Genomic DNA, 23,359 nt, shown 5'->3' on the forward strand with positions numbered 1-23,359 from the left:
TTTGGAAAATGGTAACTTGATTATATTCGCTGGTTAATTCAATTAAAGGAAGCCAGTAAAAGTAATCTTATAACTTACATATTTAACCCCTTCAAATATGATACAGATAGAGAACTCATTCACTTTTAATGGCAGCCTTTATTGACTTCCCAGAACCATAGTTTACAATTCTAATTATTTTGTTGCTGCTGCCCTCAGGACTCATGCTTCATAGAAGTTGCATAATGTATGAAGTTTACTTAAAATTCATATTTTACACAGACACACACACAGGTCTATCTAATTTCCACAGTGACTCAAAACCACACAATGCACCATTCATGTCAGTTCTGAGTAAGAGGCACAACCTCTCTAATTCTCATTCTATTATCCAAATTTTTACACATCAGACAACAAAACAAATTTTATTTTTACTTTTCTTAAGCGCTGAATTTACAGAGTACTTTCTCTTAAGTAAAAGCCATACAAGAAGAGGTTATACCACAAAAATTAATGACAAAAACAATTAAAGATCTTTAATTGTTCACGTCTAGAATGGGGTGGGCTAATGTAACCAACACATGTTACATATTATCAACTTTCAGAAATACAGTAAAAAATACTTAAACATAAATGTATACTAAACATAAACATCTAATCTTTAATGTTTCAAAGAGCACTTCAACTTCTTGACACCTTTATTAACAGTATGTGTTAGAACAGATAAAGAAATGAGGCTCAGACAGGTTAATTGAATTGTCTGAGATAGTGCATCTCAGGTATCCTGACTTCCGTGCCCTTTTTACCACGCATACTCTGTTTATACAAGATGGTATAACGTTTTTATTGTATACGATACTGTATACATTTTCATATTCTTATATTAATTTGAAAAAGGGGGGAAATAACTTGGGAAACAAGAATTATAAAAGGAGTACACGAAAACTTCTTGTAAAATTTTCCTATATATAAATGTTTGAACTTACGCCACTGATCGTCTTTTGTCCTCAGTAGAACTTATAACCTAAAGGCCAAGTAATGGCATTTAAGGCCCCTTCTAATTCTATGATTCAATGGCAGAAGGGGATAGTTCTCTTAATTTGAAATTTTACCCAGCTTAATCTGTGGTACTTAGGAAAATAAATCTGTCAGATATTGCTCTAAAATATTTATAGCTTCACAAGTTTCTGATACTTTATATCTGCAGGTTTTTAAAAAATTTAATGTATTTTATCCACACAATTTCTGTGAAGCTTTAGAATGTCACCCAATTTTACAGATGTAAAAATAAAAAACAATAATCTAAAAAATGGCATTTAAAAAACAAGTCCTCATAAAGAGAGATTTTAGTTAATCATGTCTGAATTCACTGAAGAAAAATTGATTGAAATATTGAGGATATTGTTTCTCTTGAGCAACCCTAACACTGTCTTCAGGAATAAGATTTTTATAGCAAAACATTATTTAAATTGTTATTGAATTCACATAGGTTAAGAACAAGTTTAATCATTTTCATCTAAGAAGTGATTATTATTTAAAGAAATTACAATATTAAAGGTTTGGGTTTAATATATGAACACATGATTAAACTTTTTACAATTTTGAAATGGGCATTGATTTCTATGATATTAAATCTGTTTTTTAAAGTAACTTCCTCCTGACATTTTAGATAGATGGCATAACTTAACTTCATGTGATGCACTTGGTTCTAGTTTTTTGAACTTTTGAATTCAACAATGTATAGGTAGAATAGAGACCAACTAAAATAGGACAACAATCCCTATACCGTCTAGTCTGAGAAGAAAAAGAAAGGCAGGCCATCTATTGTTGTTTAGTATTCTATTATTAAATTAATAACTAAAACCTGAAGGTTATTACTGTTCATGAATATTTTTATACCTTTGTTATAAATGAAACCTTTGGAGAAATGATTCCCTGAAAAGTTTTCGAATAGATTTTTAAATACCTTTTTCTTTCTACTTAATTATATCTCTAAAATGTTCTTCAAATTAACTAACGGCAAGCAATGAATTTTAAAGAGATCTTTTTCAACAGCCTAATGAGGTACAGTATGTGATGAGTACCATAATAAAAAGTATGGAAGTTATATTTCAAGTGTTTGTAATAACAATTAAGATTTATATTTAGAATATATCCAAAATGGCACAAGACTTAGATTATATCAAGGCAAAATGTAGTTGTCATTTTATAGTATTTTATATCTTTATATTTTATCCTTCCTTTTGGAATAAAAAGAGAAAGGATATCAGATCTTTCTACTCAGTGTTGGTTGGTTGCAGAACAATCAGAATTTAAAACACATAAAAAAGTGAACCAGGGTGACAAGGGTAACAGTGTGAAACAAATTCAGGTATAATAACACATACTAGTTTTCTCACTGGACTCTTGTGAGAATAAAATTAGATAATGCTCTGTAGAGATTATGGAGAAACATTCCTGTGTACCCAGTGGCAAAGTGTCAAAACTGACAGATCTGCAAAGTAACCTAGCAAAGTATTAAAATCTTGTGTGTGTGTGTGTGTGTGTGTTGTAAATAAACTTAGAAAAGAAAATCAAGCTCCTAAGACACTTTCAGCAAGTTATTTCTCAAGCCTTAATTTTCTCATTTGTAAAGAGGGGACTAAAAAAAATGCTCTCTTTTAGGCTTGTAACTTTCATATGAGCTAATATTTAAGGAAAGCGTTATACCATTATGCCATTTTTAATGTTTACTTTGAATTTGCAGCATCAATTTCCCTTTTATTTTAAGTCTTATCTATCCTAACATTTTTTTTAACATCTTTATTGGAGTATATTTGCTTTACAAAGGTGTGTTAGTTTCTGCTGTATAACAAAGTAAATCAGCTATACGTACACATATATCCCCATATCCCCTCCCTCTTGCGTCTCCCTCCCACCCTCCCTATCCCACCCCTCTAGGTGGTCACAAAGCACTGAGCTGATCTCTCTGTGCTATGCGGCTGCTTCCCATTAGCTATCTACTTTGCATTTGATAGTGTATATGTGTCCATCGTGTCTCACTCGTCCCAGCTTACCCTTCCCCCTCCTGGTGTCCTCAAGTGCATTCTCTACATCTGCTTATTTATTCCTGTCCTGCCCCTAAATTCAGAAACACTTTTTCTTTAGATTCCATATATATGTGTTGGCATATGGTATTTTTTTTTCTCATTCTGACTTACATCACTATGTATGACAGACACTAGGTCCATCCACCTCACTACAAATAACTCAATTTTGTTTCTTTTTATGGCTGAGTAATATTCCATTGTATATATGTGCCACATCTTCTTTATCCATTGCTCTGTTGACGGAAACTTAGGTTGCTTCCATATACTGGCTATTGTAAATAGTGCTGCAATGAACATTGTGGTACATGACTTTTTTTGAATTATGGTTTTCTCACGGTATATGCCCAGTAGTGGGATTGCTGGGTCATATGATTCTTCTATTTTTAGTTTTTTAAGGAACCTCCATACTGTTCTCCATAGTGGCTGTATCAATTTACATTCCCACCAACAGTGCAAGAGGGTTCCCTTTTCCCCACACCCTCTCCAGCATTTATTCTTTGTAGATTTTTTGATGACGGCCATTCTGACTGGTGTGAGGTGACACTTCATCGCAGTTTAGATTTACATTTCTCTAATGATTCGTGATGTTGGGCATCTTTTCATGTGTTTGTTGGCAGTCTGCGTATCTTCTTTGGAGAAATGTCTATTTAGGTCTTCTGCCCATTTTTGGATTGGGTTGTTTGTTTTTCTGATATTGAGATGCATGAGCTGCTTGTATATTTTGGAGATTAATCCTTTGTCAGTTGCTTCATTTGCAAATATATTCTCCCATTCTGAGGGTTGTCTTTTCGTCTTGTTTATGGTTTCCTTTGTTGTGCAAAAGCTTTCAAGTATCATTAGGTCCCATTTGTTTATTTTTTTTTTTCCATTTCTATAGGAGGAGGGTCAAAAAAGACCTTGCTGTGACTTATGTCATAGAGTGTTCTGCCTGTTTTCCTCTAAGAGTTTTATAGTGTCTGGCTTACATTTAGGTCTTTAATCCATTTTGAGTTTATTTTTGTGTATGGTGTTAGGGAGTGTTCTAATTTCATTTTTTACATGTAGCTGTCCAGTTTTCCCAGCACCACTTATTGAAGAGGCTGTGTTTTTGCCATTGTATATTCTTGCCTCCTTTATCAAAGATAAAGTGACCATACGTGCATGGGTTTATCTCTGGGCTTTCGGTCCTGTTCCATTGATCTATATTTCTGTTTTTGTGCCAGTACCATACGGTCTTGATTGCTGTAGCATTTTAGTGTAGTCTGAAGTCTGGAAGCCTGATTCCTCTAGCTCCATTTTTATTTCTCAAGATTGCTTTGGGTATTTGGGGTCTTTTGTGTTTCCATAAAAATTGTGAAATTTTTTGTTCTAGTTCTGTGAAAAATGCCATTGGCAGTTTGATAGGGATTGTATTGAATCTGTAAATTGCCTTGGGTAGTATACTCATTTTCACAATGTTGATCCTTCCAATCCAAGAACATGGTATATCTCTCCATCTGTTTGTCTCATCTTTAATTTCTTTCATCAGTGTCTTATAGTTTTCTGCATACAGGTCTTTTGTCTCCTTAGGTAGGTTTATTCCTAGGTATTTTATTCTTTTCTTGCAAGGGTAAATTGGATGTTTCCTTAATTTCTCTTTCAGATTTTTCATCATTACTGTATGGGAATGCAAGAGATTTCTGTGCATTAATTTTGTATCCTGCTACTTTACCAAATTCATTGATTAGCTCTAGTAGTTTTCTGGTAGCATCTTTAGGATTCTCTATGTATAGTATCACGTCATCTGCAAACAGTGACAGCTTTACTTCTTCTTGATTTGGATTCCTTTTATTTCTTCTTTGTCTCTGACTGCTGTGGCTAAAACTTCCAAAGCCATGTTGAATAATAGTGGTGAGAGTGGCAACCTTGTCTTGTTCCTGATCTTAGTGGAAATGGTTTCAGGTTTTCATCATTGAGAACGATGTTGGCTGTGGGTTTGTCATATATAGCCTTTATTATGTTGAGGAAAGTTCCCTCTATGCCTACTTTCTGGAGGGTTTTTATCATAAATTGGTGTTGAATTTTGTCAAAAGCTTTTTCTGCATCTATTGAGATGATCATACGGTTTTTCTCCTTCAATTTGTTAATATGGTGTATCACGTTGACTGATTTGCATACATTGAAGAATCCTTGCATTCCTGGGATAAACCGCACTTGATCATGGTGTATGACCCTTTTAATGTGCTGTTGGATTCTGTTTGCTAGTATTTTGTTGAGGATTTTTGCATCTATGTTCATCAGTGATATTGGTCTGTAGTTTTCTTTTTTTGTGACATCTTTGTTTGGTTCTGATACCAGGGTGATGGTGGCCTCGTAGAATGAGTTTGGGAGTGTTCCTCCCTTGGCTATATTTTGGAAGCGTTTGAGAAGGATAGGTGTTATCTCTTCTCTAAATGTTTGATAGAATTCGCCTGTGAAGCTATCTGGTCCTGGACTTTTGTCTGTTTGAAGATTTTTAATCACAGTTTCAATTTCAGAGCTTGTGATTGGTCTGTTTATATTTTCTATTTCTTCCTGGTTCAGTCTAAGAAGGTTGTGTATTTCTAAGAATTTGTCCTTTTCTTCCAGGTTGTCCATTTTATTGGCATAGAGTTGTCTGTAGTAATCCCTCTTGATACTTTGTATTTCTGCAGTGTCAGTTGTTACTTCTCCTTTTTCATTTTCAATTCTATTGATTTGTGTCTTATCCCTTTTTTTCTTGATGAGTCTGGCTAATGGTTTATCAATTTTGTTTATCTACCCAAAGAACCAGCTGTTAGTTTTATTGATCTTTGCTACTGTTTCCTTTATTTCTTTTTCATTTATTTCTGCTTTGACTTTATGATTTCTTTCCTTCTGCTAACTTGGGCATTTTTTGTTCTTCTTTCTCTAATTGCTTTAGGTGTAAGGTTGGGTTGTTTATTTGAGATGTTTCTTGAAGTAGGATTTTATTGCTATAAACTTCCCTCTTAGAACTGCTTTTGCTGCATATGATAGGTTTTGGGTCATCGTGTTTTCAATGTCATTTGTTTCTAGTTATTTTTTTATTTCCTCTTTGATTTCTTCAGTGATCTCTTGGTTATTTAGTAGCGTATTGTTTAGTCTCCATATGTTTGTATTTTTTACAGATTTTTCCTATAATTGATATCTAATCTCATAGAGTTGTGGTCAAAGAGATACTTGATATGATTTCAATTTTCTTAAATTTACCACAGCTTGATTTGTGACCTAGGATATGATCTATCTTGGAGAATGTTCTATGAGCACTTGAGAAGAAAGTGTATTCTGTTGTTTTTGGATGGAATGTCCTATAAATATCAATTAAGTCCATCTTGTTTAATGTGTCATTTAAAGCTTGTGTTTCCTTATTTATTTTCATTTTGGATGATCTGTCCATTGGTAAAAGTGTCGTGATAAAGTCCCCTACTATTATTGTGTCACTGTCAATTTCCTTTATTATGGCTGTTAGCATTTGCCTTATGTATTGAGGTGCTCTTATGTTGGGTGCATAAATATTTACAATTGTTATATCTGCTTCTTGGATTGATCGCTTGATCATTATGTAGTGTTCTTCTTTATCTCTTGTAATAGTTTTTACTTTAAAGTCTATTTTGTCTGATATGTGAATTGCTGCTCCAGCTTTCTTTTGATTTCCATTTGCATGGAATATCTTTTTCCATCCCCTCACTGTCAGTCTGTATGTGTCCCTAGGTCTGAAGTGGGTCTCTTGTAGACAGCATATATGTTGGTCTTGTTTTTGCATCCATTCAGCCAGTTTATATCTTTCAGATGGAGCATTTAATCCATTTACATTTAAGGTAATTATCAATATGTATGTTCCTATAACCATTTATCAGTTGTTTTGTGTTTGTTTTTGTAGGTCTTTTCCTTCTCTTGTGTTTCCTGCCTAGAGAAGTTCCTTTAGCATTTATTGTAAAGCTGGTTTGGTGGTGCTGAATTCTCTTAGATTCTGCTTGTCTGTAAAGGTTTTAATTTCTCCATCGAATCTGAATGAGATCCTTGCTGGGTAGAGTAATCTTGGTTTGTAGGCTTTTCCCTTTCATCATCTTAAATATGACCTGCCACTCCCTTCTGGCTTGCAGAGTTTCTGCTGAGAAATCACCTGTTAACCTTATGGGGATTCCCTTGTATGTTATTTGTTGTTTTTCCCTTGCTGCTTTTAATATTTTTTCTTTGTATTTAATTTTTGGTAGTTTGATTAATATGTGTCTTGGCGTATTTCTCCTTGGATTTATCCTGTATGGGACTCTCTGTACTTCCTGGACTTGATTAACTATTTCCTTTCCTGTTTTAGGGAAGTTTTCAACTATAATCTCTTCAAATATTTTCTCAGACCCCTTCTTTTTCTCTTCGTCTTCTGGGACCTCTATAATTCGAATGTTGTTTTGTTTAATGTTGTCCCAGAGCTCTCTGAGACTGTCCTCATTTTTTTCCATTCTTTTTTCTTTATTCTGCTCTGCAGTAGTTATTTCCACTATTTTAACTCCAGGTCACTTATCCATTCTTCTGCCTCAGTTATTCTGCTATTTATTCCTTCTAGAGAATTTTTAATTTCATTTATTGTGCTGTTCATCACTGTTTGTTTGCTCTTTAGTTCTTCTAGGTCCTTGTTAAATATTTCTTGTATTTTCTCCATTGTATTTCCAAGATTTTGGATCATCTTTCCTATCATTACTCTGAATTCTTTTTCATGTAGACTGCCTATCTTCTCTTCATTTGTTTGGTCTGGTGGGTTTTTACCTTGCTCCTTCATCTGCTGTATATTTCTTTGTCTTCTCATTTTGCTTAACTTACTTCATTTGGGGTCTCCTTTTTGTAGGCTGCAAGTTCGTAGTTCCTGTTGTTTTTGGTGTCTGTCCTCAGTGGGTAGGGTTGATTCAATGGGTTGTGTAGGCTTCCTGGTGGAGGGGACTGGTGACTGTGTTCTGGTGGATGAGGCTGGATCTTGTCTTTCTGGTGGGCCGGGCTGCGTCCGGTGGTGTGTTTTGGGGTGTCTGTGAAGTTATGATTTTAGGCAGCCTGTCTGCTAATGGGTGGGGTTGTGTTCCTGTCTTGCTAGTTGTTTGGCATGGGATGTCCAGCACTGTAGCTTGCTGGTCGTTGAGTGGAGGTGGGTTTTAGCGTTGAGATGGAGATCTCTGGGAGATATTTTGCCGTTTGATATTACATGGGGCTGGCAGGTTTCTGCTGGACCAATGTTTTGAACTCGGCTCTCCCACCTAAGAGGCTCCGGCCTGACACCTGGCACATATTTTCATAATATTTGATGATGTGTTAAAAATACAACAACATGATAATTTGAATAAAAATTCAACTGGCAAAACAAGTGTTTACATTTCTGTTAAGCAGATTAGATTCTGCTGTGAGACCTTTTTCTCATATGTATGTGTGTATGTATTTTACGCACTTACATCTCCCTAATAGGAGCAAGACTGGGGAGAAGAAACAATATTTTTGTTGTTTATTTATACTTCACCTTACTTCGAAAAAAGATTTGTGGTTGTTTAAATTACGCTTACAAAATAGCAAGAAAATATAAAGTAGCAGAATGTGAGAAAGGAGTAAGAAAAACAAAATGTGAACATATTTGACCATTTAAATCTAAATGAAATGTTACATAAAAGATGATAATTGGTTTTTTCTTCAATTCAATGGAAAACAGAAATAAAAGAGACCTGTTTCACACTCTAATATGAAGCATTTAGATTGGATTCAAGAAATAGCTTTCTGACAGTGAATTGAAATAGGTAACTATCTTATTTGAAGATATTTAGAAATAGAATAGAATCTCATCTTTCTCTGCTCCTTTAGAGTTGACCCTACCTGAGGGATGGTTTCATGACCTAGCAAGCCTCTCCCTTCTGGCCCTGTAATTATCTAATTCTACAGAGAATATTGCCTCACCCGTTCTTTAAAGAGCCAGTCTGGTAAAGAGAAGATAGCTGGAAAATGGAATTGAAAAATGTGGCCTGTGTTTCAGTATCTGGCATACTGTTCCACTGGGAGTTATGATTGTAATTCTGTTCCATTCGGGATTATAAAATGGTACAGTTTAAAGCGGTTAAGAATAGTACTACAAGTACTTAGATTTAAATTTTCTCTTTACCATCAAAGACACAAATAAATTTAATAATTATATCAGCGGACTGAAATTAGACTATGTAGAAAATATACTATATTATACTTAAATGTATAGAGGTAATTCCTCTATATTCTCTTTCTAATTTGTCTTTATTCACATTTTTATAACAGCTGATACAAGAGGTTAAGTTGCTAAACAATTATCTGAAACCAAATTCTCAGGGGAGAATATATTTTTTACCTGATTTGTTAGAAACCCAAATAATTGCTTCTGGAGACACATGGCTTCTATTTCCTACCACAATAGTTAATGGGATCTGCCAAAGGTAACTGCAAAATAAAAGAGAAACTTTAAGAATAAAAATGGTTATAACAAACAAACAACATTTCCTATGCACCTCCTATGTGATTTTTCTTATTCTCTTTAGGAGAATTTTTTAAATTCCCCAGTCATAAATGTAAGGAATAGGCCAAGAAGATGAATTCACTCTTTCAATGTCGCTAAGCAGACTTGGCCTCTAAGAGTTTTAATTTCAAAACAAAAGGTGGACTACCAACAAAACAATTTATCTTGGAAAAAAAGATTTGAATTTTACGTGAGGAATAAAAAGTAGCTAAAATCTATAAATCTGAGCTGCACCATATATTGAGTAAAGTCTTAAAATAACTGCTTTCTACTTGATTCTGCATTAGATTAATGCCCATTCCAGTGCTTTCATGCATTTACATTTCAACATTCTCCTCATTTACTTGTTTAACTATTCTTAAAAAACACTTTTGTCAGATTTTACAGAAAGGATAATACAGCACAGATAAAGTTATTCAGCAAAGTAGGGACAAAAAGCAAAACTGATCAGATCCCCCTAAAATCCAGATCAATACAAAGAACAACATGGGACACAATGCTTTGTTTTCTGAAATGGAATTGCCAAATTGATGTGTGAAATCAACCACCAATGTGCAGGGATCAGTCATGAGTCTCAGCTATTAAAGAGAAGTGTTTTCTAGAACATGACTTTTTATAGGATAAAAGTTTAGGCCTAAACTTGTACGTGAAGTAATATCAATTTAACCTCAAATGAGCAACCGGAGATAAACTGGATAGTCTTACAATAAAATCCAATGACTACATTTTGTTCCCCTAAAATATAGCCAGGTTATGTTAACCAATCATTGCACTATTAGCAACAGGGATAGTCAACAATATGCAGTATGAGAAAAATATTTCTGACCTGAAAACTGTAAGAATACTCTATGAGCTCAGTAACTATGGGAATTAATGGAGAATTGAGAATTTTTCAGGGAACATGTCTGGGGCTATGTAGCTAAAAATAGAATGAATATGTCTTTTGATGGGGGAGGACATCTCCAAATCTGTCATATGGAATTTGATTATTATTTTATCATTTCATGTCTCCCATTCACAATAATCAGAATTTAGTAATAGCAAAAATCCAAATGGAAGACTGGAAGAAATTCCTAGTGTTATATCAACTGCTATCTCCAACATAGAAAGTTAATATGTTTAAGATTCTAAATTTTAAAAGTATATGCTATACTTAATCAGACAAACATTTTTGAGTGCCACCTATGTGGAGACATGCTGCTATATTGAATGGACTCTGGACAATTGATCAGGAAATAAACAACCTATTGTAGCGAAACAGGTATTGTTTGTAGGGTAGACATTGGTGAACGCCAACCCATGTACACTCTTTAACAAATATCCCCAAGCTCATAACATGATAACAAGAATATGCCACAAGTATTTAATAATGGATTTACTGTCAGGAAGATACAGAGAATTTATATAATAAATTTATATATAAATATATATAGCTGTTCTCTAAAAATAATGATTCTTTTTGATTAACTGAAATTATTAGGTAAGAGACAACAATGCCTGACTCTGCATCTGATTCTCGAATTAAACTATGAACTCATTTTTGTGTACCTAAGATCTTTCAAAAGCCTGGAAATGAAATGCTTAAATAAATTGCTGTTGAAATGGATTGAATGAGATTGAATTGAAGTAAAAGAAAAGGAACTATATCAGTCTATAATAAGACAGAGATTAACTTTATGAAATTGATTTTTTTAGTACAGATTGTCTATATTGAGTTGGGGCAACTAAATTTTGAAGGCAAATAAATATCAGTTAAAGGGCCAGAAATATATAAAATTGAAGATGTTTAAAACTCTTCAAGGATAAATGTCTTTTTTGTAGCGTGATCATAAAATGTTTATGAAATAGTATTTGCCCCTAATATAAACATACTTATAATTTTACATTTATTTAAACTGTATCCTTCTAAATAATGAAACTAGAAATTACAATAAAAATTGATATGTTTTGATTTTGAGTTTTAGCAAAAGTCTCTAAAGTCAAGAAGGAGAGAGTCATATCAATACCTGCATTTTTGCTTACAGACAATTCCACATACAAGAAACTTCCTAAATGGCAGACACTGTACTGTATAGCAATGTTCAGATGCAAAAAAAGAAGTTAACTTTAAGGTATTGTGATACAAACATTGGGGCATTTTGTAAAACTTTTAAAATACCCTCTATATTTTTCCTAAGAATGTTTTTGGCCTCTATTCTGTGTGTGTGTGCGCGCATGTATGTATACACAAAATCTATACATTGTCACAAAGACAAAGTAAAAATTACAAATCACCAAGCACATATGAAGTTTATATTATTTCTGAATTGCTATACTATCAGTACTATACAAGTTATTTTCCTTAACTTTCCAAACAACACATATTTGATCTTTCCACCAATTTCATTTTTAAGATCAAAGAAAGCATGGCAATTATGTTGCTTTATGATTACAACTTAAAAGGCTAGAAGACCCTAAACATTGTGGGTGAAAAGCTCTGTGTGGTGTGCTGTAAAAACATCCAAAAATGCAGTGAGTTATGTTAAAAAAGAAACTAGAAAAAAGAACCTGTGAAATTAAATTGTGCCCCAGCCCCTTAAGTTTAACTTGAATTTTAGTCATCTCATTTTAAGAAGAAAAAACCAAAAACAATGTACTTCAAAAGACCCTCAAGATATTTTTTATTTAACAGTCCCTGGGACTACCTCTCTTCATTGTAGATGCCATGAAAAATGGTTCCAAGGTTGCTATCATCGGACCCAAAACAAAAGGAGATAAATGTAATTCTCTGTAGCACAGGACTCCAAGAAGCTCCATATGTATAGGAGACATTACTGAACATTACAATGTATTAACTTTATAAAGAAAAAAAGCTACACAAATTCACAATTTCCCAAATACCAAAATGCTAGCAAATATTTTACTCAATTTCACATGTCAACTAACTTTATGCAATTATTATATAAAGATCTTTCCTTTCTATGCTATAATATAGCTACCACATATGAAAAATATGATTACTATATACATTAAAAATGTTCTAGGCATGTTGTAGTGATATTCCAGTGTCCTCTACAAAATTGAAGACAAAGAATTGATTATACAGTCACAGAAAATATCCACAATTCATGGGTTTCCTGGCGTAAATGGGCACTATGTTTTACTGCATTAACTATTTGCAGTATATGATAAAGATCTAAGAAGGTTACAGACAAAGGGCAGATAGAATTGGTATTGAAGCTTTGACCGCAATGTTATAGTGAATTAAATTATCAATAATATAAAACTGAATACTAAAATTTCAACTACAAACTTTATTATTTCAAAATAGATATAAAATAAATTTTGAGACTGATGGGATGCCATGCATTATCTCACTCAATATTTTCTACGCCAAGTTCTCAGCATTCAAAACCATTCATATGATTTTATAACTGCAGCAAAAGTAAAGCCCTGTAAAAGCTTTGTATAGGTATATATACCTATACAGCCTGGGAGAAAGTCTTCCTTTAAAGAGTCAGACTTGCAGCCGATACATCTGGCTCATATTATAGGTTGACAGAGTATTTTTGTTCAAAATTTGTTCTGTCATCTGCATGTCCTTTATGTTTTCCTGCATCAGTGATGCTTGTGTCAGAACGATCATTCTCAAAGGCAAGGCCTGAATCTCTCTAACTTTGCCACAGTCAAGTAGTTTTTATGTACTTCCCGACAAGGCCAGGGTTGATGCCTAACCAGGTTTCACCTGGGGCCAGACGGTGGTTGACCAGAAGCAGTGTTTGGCAGCTGTGAGGAATCCAGGCTGGGTGAAGGGTTGACCCAGTCAGATCCTGACAGTGTGGCAGGATAATACCCTGTATTCCACAGGTGCAAACAGTTAGATTACAAGGGCAGTCTGCTGAAGGACAGTGTATATAATGAGTAGGAGACTTAAGACAATACTTTCTTAAGTGGGTTCCCAATTTAGCCACCAGAAAACATTCATGAATTTCTCAGTCACTTCTACCTGGACCCTGTCTTAGAGATAACAAAGAAAGCTTAATGCATGTTTCACATATCCTAGATACTGATGGATGATAAAATCAGATTCCTAATATTCCAAATGGGAGACAGCATGACGAGTCTAATCCCAACACCTCATTTTATTTATTAATTTTGACCTCCAACCCTCCCTGTCCCACTCCCAACCTCTTATCCGGATATCTTAGAAAAAAATAAAATGAAATGATTTAAGTTCTATCTTTCCTTGGCTCAGCTTTAATAAAGCACAAACGAGTGGGAAAACATGAACTAGAAAAGAATCACTACATGCTGAATTTTCAGTAATTAAATAAGAATTTCAAATGAAAGTTAAAGTAACAACAAGTCAAATTCTGTGTATGTTGTGTTAATGGTTTTTAAACACTAAAAGTGAGGGAAGAGAATGTATTTTGATACTAAGTGGCATTGATACTTAGACCATTTTAAATGGATCTAGTTTGAGTTCCTCTGGCTCAGACACTATTTAGTCTGGTTGTGGGTTTTTGTTTAACTAGTCTTTCTGGATTGTTAGTTTCTGTTCTTGTCTATTCTACAAATCTTGGTTTTCTCAATACCATTTAATCCACTTCAAAGTATTTTAACTTTCTTAAATTTGATTCAACAAACATTTACAGGGAAAAGTAAAAAAAAAAAAAAATCACACATTACTGTGTTAAATGACCAAGATAATTTAAATCCTGTCTTCTTAAACAAAATAACTTTAGCATGCTGCCACCTTGATAGTTAAAATATCTGGAAATGGGAGTAAAAGAGGGTTCAAAATGAAAATACCATATGTAAATAAAGAAATGAAAACTATATTTTGAGTACTTTTCATAATTCTGTTATCAATTCTTTTTAAAATGTTAAAATGCAAAGTGAAACATAAAAAACAAAAGCAATTTTTTCACATAAACAACAGAGTTGTACCTGTTATTTTGAGGTTCATGTGCTTTAGTTTTAGCACTGATGTCATAAATAAAATGTTGCTGGGTAATTAGTATTCTATTTTCTGCTGTTGTATTTCCCAAGATGGTGATAACAGGATAACCCATCTGGAGTGTCCACTGATCCATTACTTCTTGTATATTTACGTACTTTCCATTCCTTCTTAAAGCCTTTATAACCAAAATCGTATAAATTAATTTTATAAACTATACACATAATTAACATTAAACCATTTTCATGTTTACTTTTATGATTTACTTATGAAAACATTTAAAATCGGTGAAACTAATATAATGTATTAGTAAAATTAATTTTCTAGCCTTAGCTTAAGCGTCATGAATATATATATATATACATAGAAATAAAAACTTTATTAACATTAAAGTTTTTACCTAATGGAAGATGAAATATATTTTATTGTTAAAGCAAGTACTTACTTGCAGCATCTTTAAGCATCCCCAGTATGTCTAGTATTAAACTTAAATACTTGCTATTCACTTACAGAGAAAAAGTTCTTTACCATCTATACTTCACTCAAACATGAATATCTGACACCCTATTAAAATTATATTTCAGAAGTATTATCATGTTTGAAAGTAGGCAAGGTATCTTTAACTACCATTGTAGCTGAATTAATTTTAAACCTCATTATCCTTATAATATAATACATCAAATATAAAACAAGAAAGCAATATCAAGAAAAGGGAAATATAAAAAGTAAAAACAAACCATCAGTGTCAATAAAAGTTATGAATGTTTTATAAACTCAATTCAAATATTCAAGAAGAGGCTTTGGCTTTCAAGCTTCCTATACTTTACCTCTGATAGTGTATTCCAGAGATCATTTCTGGCTGCATTGCCATACTTATGAATAGTTAAGTAATCCTACAAAGAATATAAAATTGTAATTACAATTCAAAGGCTAAGCAATTTCCAGTAAACACATTTATTTCTCAATTTGGTTAACCATTTCCATTTGTTGGAACTGCCTTAACACAAGATAAAGACGTGCAAATAAGGTGAAGAATCTCATTTTAAAATATTCCAAAGAGATTGAACTACAGCATATTTCTTAATTAAATCATCAAACAATACTAATCTCTTAAAATTTATTTTCATAGCCATAATCACTTCTTATGGATTTCCAGGGTCAAAGATCTTCCTCTAATTTAGCAAGTCAAACTCAGGGAATTTTGAAAAAACTACCACTGCAATGAAATATTTAGGGGAAACTTTCTCATCAGGCTTTCATGTTGAAGTGTTGAAAAAAATATCTTGTTTTATGGAAAAAGGAAAAAAACAACCTGACTGATATATACTGATGTGAAGAGGGATTGTTTTGCCAAAAAGGTGATGACTATCTCCACAACTTGTCCAGTTCCCTGTCTCTCTGCAAAGGACAGGCTGCCTAATACAAAAATGATATATACATATTTCCATGAGTTTGAAACACATATTAATATTTAATAAGAAAAGGTCAACCCTAAGTTTATTTAATATGTTTGAGCTTAGGACTTCACATTTCTCATTTTCAATCATTAGTAGTTTAATGTACACACTTTCTGATTCATGTCTGTTCCCTTCTAAGAAACATGGTTTATGTCACTGTGAATGTGTTATTTAGTTGTGGCTACTTGGCATTTTTTTTTTCTGATTCCAAAGTGGAAAACTCAATAGAAAACAGTGTTTTATATTATGAAACAGTGTCCCCTCCTTCATCTGAAATTCCATTATCTCTGCAACACCTAGGTAGTAGACAAAATCTTAACTTACATCATAGTACTAAAACTGGAAAAATTTTGCTGACTCCTTTCAGTACTTTATGTAGAGTGGAGTACTTTGGGGATAATTAAAGTTGGGGAAGCAAATTTTCTGAAATACAAATTGTAGCACCTGTGACAGATTCAGCTTTCTTAGTAACTCACAGCACAGCAAATGGCAACTCCCACTTAATCAGACTGCTAGAGATGCAGTACTCAACACTAACTTAGCAACCACAAATTCATCATCGTCATCAGGTGTTAGGAATAACTTTACTGGGAAAATACAAGCCTGAATGACCAATCTGAATCCTAACCTTGGCTTTGAACATGCCACATGAGGCATTTCCAATTAGAACTCAAGGACCAGGATTTAAATCAGCTATTTCAGATTTAGTTGTCAGAATTATTTTCTATGCTTGTTTATCACTTAAGTGAATAAATTTGGGGAAAACAGGAATTATGAAACATAAATTTTATTTTAAATAAATAATAATAATGCCATAATACTAAAGTTTTAACATTAGAACTATTTATTAGTGGATTCTGTTTATGTATAGTGCTGCTAGGATAATCCAAAAGAGGGAACAAGGGAATACTACATAGACCTTGAAAGGTCCAATATATAACTACAGGTTTCTCTTCACACACAGATCATAAAAATCCAACGGTTCATGATATGAGTTGACCTTGGCCCGATACTGATCATCAACTTGAGCTCTTGGTTCCCTCCCCAATTCAGAATAAAGTTCAAATTTACATATCAAGCAGGCTGAAATGGCAATTATCCAAGTTTAGGAAGGCACTCCAACTTGTCTGCCTCAGTGTTCAGGGCAGATCGCATGCCTTCTTGGACTCCCAGCAGCCCCAGTTTTCGGGTGTTACTGGAATCCTACATATGTCACTTCTTTTCTCTGCTATAAAACTCAAATGTTTTCCTTAGTTATTTTAACCTTCCTCTTGCACAAATATAGTCATATTTTGAATTGACGAAATTTTGCTTTGTCTTTGTAGAATTACAAAACCACTTAAAAGAATAGTGAGTGTGGTTTTTTGATGATCAATCATTTATTTATTTGTACACTCCACAAAATGTATGGTGCACTTTGCATGTGCCAGGCAGCTCACCAGGTGCTGGAGCAACAGTGGTGGAGAGAGTTTACTGAGAATAACTAGAAATACTGAGATGTGATTTGTGTAGGAACGTTTCTGTGACGGAAACTGTGGAAGTCTTGGTACAATAACCACTTGATAAGATGAACCAAATATTTGGTATGAGATTGAATAAGAAGATTTTAAGTTCTGGTCAAACCTACAAGTCAATGAATATGGACATGGCTGGAGTTATGAACCTGAAATGAAAATTTATATTTATGTGTATGAAAGTCAATCAGCAGTAGATTTGACATAATATAAAGTAGAAGAATGATTTAATATTAACACTGGAAAGAGAACTGTGGGTTCTCTATACAGAGTATTTCAGAAACAGTAGAGTTGTTGAAAAGAGTAAAACAAAGATGACCACTAGAATATTCTTAAGGAACATAACCAACAATATAAACTGATTCAAAGTTAAAAGCAGGGACTTCCCTGGTGGCGCTGTGGTTAAGAATCGCCTGCCGATGCAGGGGACACGGGTTCAAGCCCTGGTCCGGGAACATCCCACATGCCGCGGAGCAACTAATCCAGTGCGCCACAACTACTGAGCCTGCATGCCACAACTACTAAAGCCTGCACACCTAGAGCCTGTGCTCCGCAACAAAAAAAGCCGCCGCGATAAGCCCACGCACCGCAACAGAGTAGTCCCTGCTCACCGTAATTAGAGAAAGCCTGCACGCAGCAACGAAGACCCAGTGCAGCCAAATAAATAAATAAATAAATTTATTTTTTAAAAAGTTAAAAGCATGTTAAGCAAAAGTATATTCTGATACATAAAGTGCAGGAGTGGGAGTCTGACTGTCTTTGTTCAAATCCATATTCCAACAGTCCCTAGTTGTATGATCTCTGGCAAATCACTTAACCTCTTCGTACCTGTCTTCACGTCTAGAAAATAAGGATAATAAAAGTACCTGCTGCATAGAATTTTTCTGAGAAATAAACGATTTAATATCTGTACAGTGTTAAAAAGCGAAGAGTGCTTAACACAGTAATGTCTATTCAATAGACAGTAGCTGCCATAATCTTATTAATCATTTCAGGTTACAGGTTGGAAAACTGAGTAACAAAAGCAAAAGCATCATTAATGATAATAATTAAAGAACATAGTACATGAAAACAATATTTGCCTCCCTTTTAGCACTAAGTTGCTTTATATTTTATTTCATTCAATCCCAAGATGACATTTATGAGTTAGATGTTATCATCAACACTTAATAAATCAAAACACTGGAACTCAGAGACTCCAGCCCATGTCCAAACCCCATATCTGTGCACACAACTGCTGACCCAAATCCGGTATCTACGAGATGACACACAGGTGACTAAGAGTCATGTTCAAAGCTGAACTCATGTCCTCCCCTATATCAGCTCCTTTTGGGAGCCCTTCCCCAGCGATGACTCTTCCATCCACCTCAACCAAGGAGTCATCTTTGATGCCTTTCTCTCCCTTTCCACCACATTCAGGTAATGATCCACATCCTAAATAGCCCCCTAATATTCCCCCTTCCTTTTAGCTGTTTGACAGCCACTCTACAGTATTTTGCCCAGATGACTACTACTGCTACTACTTCTGCTTTGTCCCTTTCAAATCTAATCTCTTTCACGCAGTCATGCATGAATAATTTTCATCAAATATACATATGAATCCCTGCTGCCTTCAGAATATAGTCCAAACATACCTCAATGTAACTTAAAGGTGTCCCTCATAGTCTGGTCCCTCTGTACCTCTCCAATCTCATCCATTACTTTGTTGGCCCCCTGCCTCAACTTAACCATTTTCACCTTTCTTGCAGATGTCTAATGCTTATTTTCTCCCTTTTCTAGTTCCCTGCACAAGCAGTTCTCTACACACTCTTTTCTCCTTTGCCCATTTAAATTCAATTCAATCTCCAGGACTCAAGTTTGCACGTCCTTCGGGAATCCTTTCTTGCCCATTCTCACCCCCTTCCTAATTCTGAGTTAAGCACCTCTCTTATATTCTTACATGCTTCACCATATAAGAGCAATGATCACACTGTTATAATTGCCTGTTTACTAGTTTGACTGCCCACATAGTCTGTAAACTCCATGAGAGTGAGGACCCTGTGATTCCTGTTTACCAACTATTTAACCAGCATCTATGTGCCCAGCCTGGTACCCAGTAGATGCTCAATATATTTGTGTGATTTCTGACTTTCCTTATGCAATATGCCTTTCTGCTGACAGCTGACAATGCAGTAAAGAGAGATTTCTTGTACCTATCATGTTCCCCCTAAATGTCATATTTAAGCACTAAATACTTAATTTATTATTTCAGTGAGTATTTGTCGGATATATAACTTGCAATGATATATGCAACTGGCCCTGATGTCATCAAAAGATTGTAAACTATTGGGTATGAGACCGTTTTTTGTTTAACTTTCTTTGCTAACAAGTGACACGGTTCATAACATTTTATATATAAAAGCCAATGGGACTAATAAAGACAAGGGGAAAAGTAAAAAGTGAGCTGAGGAAGGAAAGCACTATTATCTTTTATGTGGAAATAATTATGGAATACTTGCTCTACTATTAACGAGCCCTTCAGCATGTTGAAACAGAGGATCAACCATATAAATGGTTTATTCCTCAGGACACGGAGGGACAGTTTGATAAAAATCAAAGAGGTATGGACTGGCTTGTATGTGTTCAGCCGCAAATAACAAAAAGTCCACCTGGGATGACTTTTTTAATAACAAGATTTATTCTTTCCTACTATAAGAAGGTAAGATAGAGCCGCAGCTCTTTTCCTATGGAATTCTTTTGGCCCCATCTTTACCTAAGTTTTGGCTTTCTCCTCACATTTGGGGCTAGATGACTGTAGCAATCCCACGCATTCAGAAGTAACATCACAGAGGAAAATATGGAATTTTTTCCTGAGAATCTCTGTTTAAGAATCAGAAAAACTCTCCCTCAAATCCTACATCAAACTCCCCACGTTTCCCGTTTAGCCGAATTCTATCATGTGCTCAAAACAAAATCTGTTAGTGAAATTTGGGGGGGTGGATTGCACAAGTCAGGACCCAGTCCTATGAAGTATATGATTATACAGATGAGGATGAGAATCCAATCAAAATCAAAATTTGGTTTATAAGAAAGAAGAGGAGACTAGCTTATGGGTAGACCACCAACAGTGTTTTCTCCAACGAGACAAGGGATGCAAGTCCAGGCCTCGGTGACCCTGGGAAGCAGGATCCTTTCTACTTGCAAGAATAGTCTGGGAAACGCCAGGTAAATCAAGCACTGATTTTTCTGACTATGTGACACGAAGTTTGAAGCAAGGGTTTAAAATGTTGTTCCCTTCTATTAAGAATAATTGTACCTCAAAATATTTGTACTGGGCACTTGTCATTCTTTTGGCTTTCTGGTATTTAAACACCACTTTTATATGAGGGTGATAACTCATCATGGAATCTTAGAGGAAAGTGAGGGCTCTCTCACTTGAAATGGAAGGGACAAAATTCTAAATCCTCTCCACTCTCCCTGTGAGCTAAAACATGGACACAAGTGGATACTTCATCCCAGGACTGTTAATCCTATAGGATCAATGCAAAGGAGCAGCAATCACTGAAATTACATTCCCTGTAATGGTGACACTGAGGGTCCAGATACAGCCATGCTAATGGCAGCAACGGAACCAGCCAGTACTATGACATGACCTTGGCTAGGTTTCTTAATTTCTGAGTCTCCGTTAGTTCCTGTTATCTGTTTTGTAAGCCTGATTCTCCACACTTCCCAATGATTTCAAGCACTGCCCTACACCCTTCCAAAAAATTCCTTTTTGCTTAATTTAGTCAGTTTCTTTCTGTTGCTTGCAACCCAAAATCCTGACTGGTACAACACTAATGGGTGATACAAAACAAAGATGTCTTACATTTTCTTGGTTTCCTCAGCAAGAAAAATAGAAACAATCTCTCAGGACTTACGCAAAACGTAAAACAAAGAACACTCAGTTCTATTTAGTAAATCAACTGGGCTTTTATATTATTAGGTATGGAGGGAAGAGGTGGATACTTTAAAAAAAAAAGAGGCAGATAAGAAGGTCGGAAAAAAAGATACGAAAGTTCCACAGAGAGGAGTGCACAGAGAGCGACAAGAATAAAAAATAAAACTCTGCAAAACTTGTGTCTTAAGCAAAGCTTCTAGAGCAGAGGCTTTTAAATTGGGAACCATAAGGTCTAGAATTAAGTATTTGTTAAGTGTGGGCATTATTAGGGTAAAGTGATCTTAAAGGGATCCACGGACAACAACAAAAGCAGATCAAAAGCTGCCAGATCACAGCAATGTCACACAAGTGTTGGATAAAACCCATCTGAAGCCTGGCCATGCATTTCAGAGGATGTTTCTACATTCCCTGACCTTGAGAAACAGAAGAAAAAGACTAAAACAGTGACAGATGACCAACTAAAACACAAGAAGGCTAGGCTATACGTCAAAATATTATTTTTGTTAATGCCTGAATACTGGTTGGAGATTATGAAATTAAGTAAAAACAAGTAGCCAAGTACTGAAAAAGCACTATGCAAAATAAAAGAATGTTTACATTTTAATTCTACTAGATAAGAACCAAGGATAAAAGGAATAAATAATTATTAAATTTGTATTATTAAATTATAACAAGTTTCCAAGGAGGAAATCCTGTAAAACAGAAACCATTACCAAACATTCTGAGGTACAGCAGTTTCTGACCACAGCATACAATAAAAAAGAGGTGGAATTCAGGAAGGAAAGTTGTTTGAATAGCTACGACGATAATAGTTGAAAAGTCAGTTATATCATTGCTTGCAGGCCATTTTGATTTTGATTTTTTAAATGTGTGTTTAACTTAAATTTCCTTTCAGAAGTTGCTTACTTAGATATAGGAATATTCAGATATTTCCATAGGAACAAAAGGGCATTTCACATGTTTTAAAAACCCATTAAGGGCTTCCCTGGTGGCGCAGTGGTTGAGAGTCCGCCTGCTGATGCAGGGGACGCGGGTTTGTGCCCCGGTCCGGGAGGATCCCACATGCCGCGGAGCGACTGGGCCTGTGAGCCATGGCCGCTGAGCCTGTGGGTCCGGAGCCTGTGCTCCGCAACGGGAGAGGCCACAACAGTGAGAAGCCCACGTACCACACACAAAAAAAAAAAACCCATTAACTCCACCTAATGAGTGTAAGTTTTGTAAAATCAGTGAAATATGCCAGAAAATTTTAAATCAAAATAACCTGCTAGCCCATGAAAGATTTTTTTGTCTGTTTGCCTGAAATTACAGACAATGGCGTATTCTCACTTCAGTTCTGTTCTCGCCTATCTTTTATTTAGCAATTATAGATCATACCATCAATGCCCCAACATGCAGCAGCATCACCAGAGGCGCAATATTACCACTGTTGAATTTGTACTCCATCCCAGAACAACCTGACAGGGTCCTACACCTGTCAGCAAAATGGCGTGAATGTTAAGTCGATAGGGGTGTTCTGGGGTACTAAAATATCCCCACCTCTCACTTCTGCTGCTACCTTGAAATATTACTGAGACATAAAATGAATCTATTGGTAAAACTGAAGTCTGTGAATTGCTTTTTCTGAATGCCCTGGTAAAGGGTTTGGACCACAGCAAGCTCACAAAACAGATAAAGTATATCCTGGCCGGTAAGAATATACTGCCTTTTGTAAATCAAGATACCCACTGACTGCAGGCCATGTACATGGAGTTCTCTCACTCAGCCCCCAGTGCTGGTCACTCGCTGAGAAGAAAATGAAACTCAGTTGAGAAAGAGGTAGTGTGTATATTCAGAAAAACTAAGAATTCAGGCCAATCCTTACCAGCCATGTGATCTTGGGTAAGACATCTATTTTCTCTAAACCTTAATTTCTTCAACTGGAAAAAGCAGATAATACAGCACTTACTTGAGAACAGTG

General features: G+C 35.0%; 1 protein-coding gene across 1 annotated transcript in view; it reads right to left on the bottom strand.

Annotated features, from left to right (window-relative positions):
- The window catches only part of TRHDE (thyrotropin releasing hormone degrading enzyme), a 384,497-nt gene that overhangs the window by 77,405 nt on the left and 283,733 nt on the right, over positions 1–23,359 (bottom strand). The window contains exons 8-10 of the mRNA XM_024736370.1: positions 15,340–15,405; positions 14,503–14,690; positions 9,409–9,497 (exon numbers count right to left, since the gene is read on the bottom strand). Coding sequence (XP_024592138.1) covers positions 9,409–9,497; positions 14,503–14,690; positions 15,340–15,405 — 343 coding nt within the window. The remainder of the gene's footprint in view (positions 1–9,408; positions 9,498–14,502; positions 14,691–15,339; positions 15,406–23,359) is intronic.

This window comes from Neophocaena asiaeorientalis, unplaced genomic scaffold, assembly GCF_003031525.2.
Source record: "Neophocaena asiaeorientalis asiaeorientalis breed wild unplaced genomic scaffold, Neophocaena_asiaeorientalis_V1.1 scaffold134, whole genome shotgun sequence".
NCBI classification, from domain to species: domain Eukaryota; kingdom Metazoa; phylum Chordata; class Mammalia; order Artiodactyla; family Phocoenidae; genus Neophocaena; species Neophocaena asiaeorientalis.